Source organism: Camelina sativa, unplaced genomic scaffold (genome assembly GCF_000633955.1).
Source record: "Camelina sativa cultivar DH55 unplaced genomic scaffold, Cs unpScaffold00633, whole genome shotgun sequence".
Taxonomy (NCBI): domain Eukaryota; kingdom Viridiplantae; phylum Streptophyta; class Magnoliopsida; order Brassicales; family Brassicaceae; genus Camelina; species Camelina sativa.
In genome coordinates, this window is record NW_010921772.1 from 19,970 (window position 1) to 22,960 (window position 2,991).

A 2,991-nucleotide genomic window follows, 5' to 3' on the forward strand; every position below is an offset into this window, starting at 1 on the left:
TCCCTACTTGATCGTATTCGTATAGGTGTACGACTGGATGAACAACAGAGGCGAAAGGTTTCGATTGTCTGCAAGTGATGCTGCAATCCAGCTTGACCTAATCGGAAAAGTGCGTGGCATTTCAGACGCCGAAGAGTTCTTCCTCACGCTCCCTGAGAACTTCAAGGACCGGAGAGTTTATGGTTCCCTCCTCAATGCCTATGTGAGGGCCAAGTCTAGAGAAAAAGCTGAATCCCTGCTCAGCACCATGAGGGAGAAAGGATACGCCCTGCACCCGCTTCCCTTCAACGTCATGATGACTCTCTACATGAACCTTAGGGAGTTCGACAAAGTCGACGCCATGGTCTTCGAGATGAAGCAGAAAGATATACGTCTCGACATTTACTCCTACAACATCTGGCTCTCCTCCTGCGGCTCCCTAGGATCTGTTGAGAAAATGGAACTAGTGTACCAGCAGATGAAATCAGATGTTGCTATTAATCCCAACTGGACCACTTTTAGCACTATGGCCACCATGTACATTAAGATGGGCGAAACTGATAAAGCCGAAGATGCACTGAGGAAGGTTGAAGCAAGGATCACTGGTCGTAATCGCATTCCATATCACTACCTCTTGAGTTTGTACGGCAGCGTTGGTAACAAGAAAGAGCTGTACCGGGTCTGGAACGTCTACAAATCTGTTGCCCCGAGCATTCCCAATTTAGGTTACCATGCTTTGGTCTCGTCGCTGGTGAGAATGGGAGATATTGAAGGGGCCGAGAAGGTATACGAGGAATGGCTTCCAGTCAAGTCTTCTTATGACCCCAGGATACCAAATCTTCTCATGAATGCGTATGTCAAAAACGACCAACTAGAGAAAGCTGAGGGGTTGTTCGACCACATGGTTGAAATGGGAGGAAAACCAAGCTCGAGTACGTGGGAGATCCTAGCTGATGGTCATACCAGAAAGAGGTGTATTCCAGAGGCTTTGACTTGTCTGAGAAAAGCTTTTTCTGCTGAAGGGTCCAGCAATTGGAGGCCTAAAGTCTTGATGCTGTCGGGCTTCTTTAAGCTCTGTGAAGAGGAATCGGATGTTACTAGTAAAGAGGCCGTTTTGGAATTGTTGAGGCAGTCCGGTCATCTTCAAGACAAATCATACCAAGCTCTTATTGATGTGGACGAAAACAACAGTGAAAACGATGCCCATGACCATGAGAGTGACGTGCTTCTAACGCAGCTACAAGATGATTTGTAATCAAATATAGTCACCTAGATCTTGCTTTAAGAGACGAATCTTTTTGTAACCGGAATCAACTGCCTAGTGAAAACATGAATGCTAGTTAGAGCTGTGTGTGTGTCCCTCTGGTCTGCCTCCTAAACTACTAATAATAATTCTTCTTTTTGTGTTTTAAAAGCACAGACGAAACCTACTAGCGTTCACTTCTATTTTGGGCCAGGCATAAAGGCCCGCTAATGAACCTATAGGCAGCCTGAGTGCCGCTTAGGCCCATTTTGAACGAGGGTATCTTCTTCAGGGACGGAACTCGTTGAGAAAGAGAGAGAGAGAGAGAGAGAGAGAGAGAGAGACGGTGATCGGGAAATGACGACGAAAGAGGCGGGTGCGGCGTACCCTAGCGCGGCTCGGATATCTGATTCTCCATGTTATCTTCAGTACTCTGCTTCTCTCAAATGTAAGTCACGCTTCCTTGTTCCCCTCCCATTAATCTCTTATTGTTTCGAGGAATTGTTGTTCTGCTTCTGTCAAAGTTTCACAAGTATCTCATAACCCTTACCGTTGATTAGATCTCAATATATCCACTTCAAGGTGATAATTAATTTGCTCATCTGTTATGTTGTGGGTTAAATCCCATTTCGTTGAGTTTGGATCTAATAAGATATTGATTTCGTCGGTTTTGTTGATTCCTCATTGTTTATGCGCTGTTTTCGTTTTGTTTGTTACTTACGCCTTAGCTCTTGACCGATTTCGTTCATGATCGAACTCTCAGGTCTTGAAGAATTTGGATCCGACAAAAGTAAATGCCAGGATCATTTTGATGTGTATAAAGAATGCAAGAAGAAAGAGGTTGTTGTAAATTCACATTATGCCGCCTTATTCTGTTTCCGAATGAATTCTCTGCTTACCTCTATGTTTTGTTTCTCAGAGGGAAGCTCGATTGGAACGCAATAAGACACGTTCGTTGTTCTCTTGAATGTTGATCCTGATGGAAATAAATGCCAATGATATCTTCGAACATCATCAATTCATCATCTAGTCGTAGTATCCTGTTATTTCATTTTGCAATTATACCTCTGTCTGAGAAGTGGTGGTTTGTAAATTGTATGGTCTAAATAAATCAGTCTCACATTGGTGGTGATGGAAAGTGTTTGTTAATATATTAATGTTCTTTTACTCCCCATGGGTGATGGTCATGGATATGTTAAGCTTTGAGAGAAAGTTTGATTTCAAGTCGTTTGAGCTGCTCCGTCATGAATTAGAAGAGAGGGAGGACTCCAGTAAATCATATATCATCATCATCTATTTACTTACTCTCCCGGCCGTTTCCATACATGTTGTTCACTTTGAATGAAAGCTCCTCGACTCTTATTTGTTTTTTCCATTCCAATCATAACCAGTGTATGGGACTACTACATTGGGCTTAAAACTGTTAAATGGGCTTTCGTGAAGCCTTAATCGCATTTGACGTTTCCTTACGTCTACGTGCCGCCTCCTTTGATTGACTGTGTCGTCTTCCTCACGCGCTCTCTCTCTCTCTCTCATATGATTTGGTTTGGTGATCGGATTCTTCTTCACCTGATTGATTCCTTCTGAGAATAATGTTCCCGCCACCTCCTTCAAGCATCTACGCTCCTCCGATGCTGGTGAATTGCTCCGGTTGTCGGACGCCTCTCCAGCTCCCATCCGGCGCCCGATCTATACGCTGCGCTCTCTGCCAGGCTGTTACTCATATCGCCGACCCTCGCACCGCCCCTCCTCCTCAACCATCTTCCTCC

At 44.4% G+C, this 2,991-nt stretch overlaps 2 protein-coding genes across 3 annotated transcripts in view; both read left to right on the top strand.

The window, feature by feature from the left end:
- The window catches only part of LOC109124904 (pentatricopeptide repeat-containing protein At1g02150), a gene marked incomplete in the record, with an annotated part of 3,991 nt that extends 2,606 nt beyond the window's left edge, over positions 1 to 1,385 (top strand). The window contains 1 exon segment of the mRNA XM_019242740.1: positions 26 to 1,385. Coding sequence (XP_019098285.1) covers positions 26 to 1,234 — 1,209 coding nt within the window.
- A 102-nt stretch (positions 1,386 to 1,487) lies between these two features.
- Positions 1,488 to 2,413, top strand: LOC104773736 (cytochrome c oxidase-assembly factor COX23, mitochondrial). Of its 2 annotated transcripts, XM_019242741.1 has the most exons (3): positions 1,488 to 1,670; positions 1,986 to 2,062; positions 2,142 to 2,396. In XM_019242741.1, exons 1-3 carry the CDS (start codon positions 1,580 to 1,582, stop codon positions 2,187 to 2,189), a joined length of 216 nt encoding a protein of 71 aa, XP_019098286.1. In that variant the 5' UTR covers positions 1,488 to 1,579; the 3' UTR covers positions 2,190 to 2,396. The 2 variants fall into 2 exon arrangements, with proteins under 2 accessions (XP_019098286.1, XP_010496688.1); XM_010498386.2 differs by having other exon boundaries at positions 1,986 to 2,413.
- Positions 2,414 to 2,991: the final 578 nt, after the last annotated feature.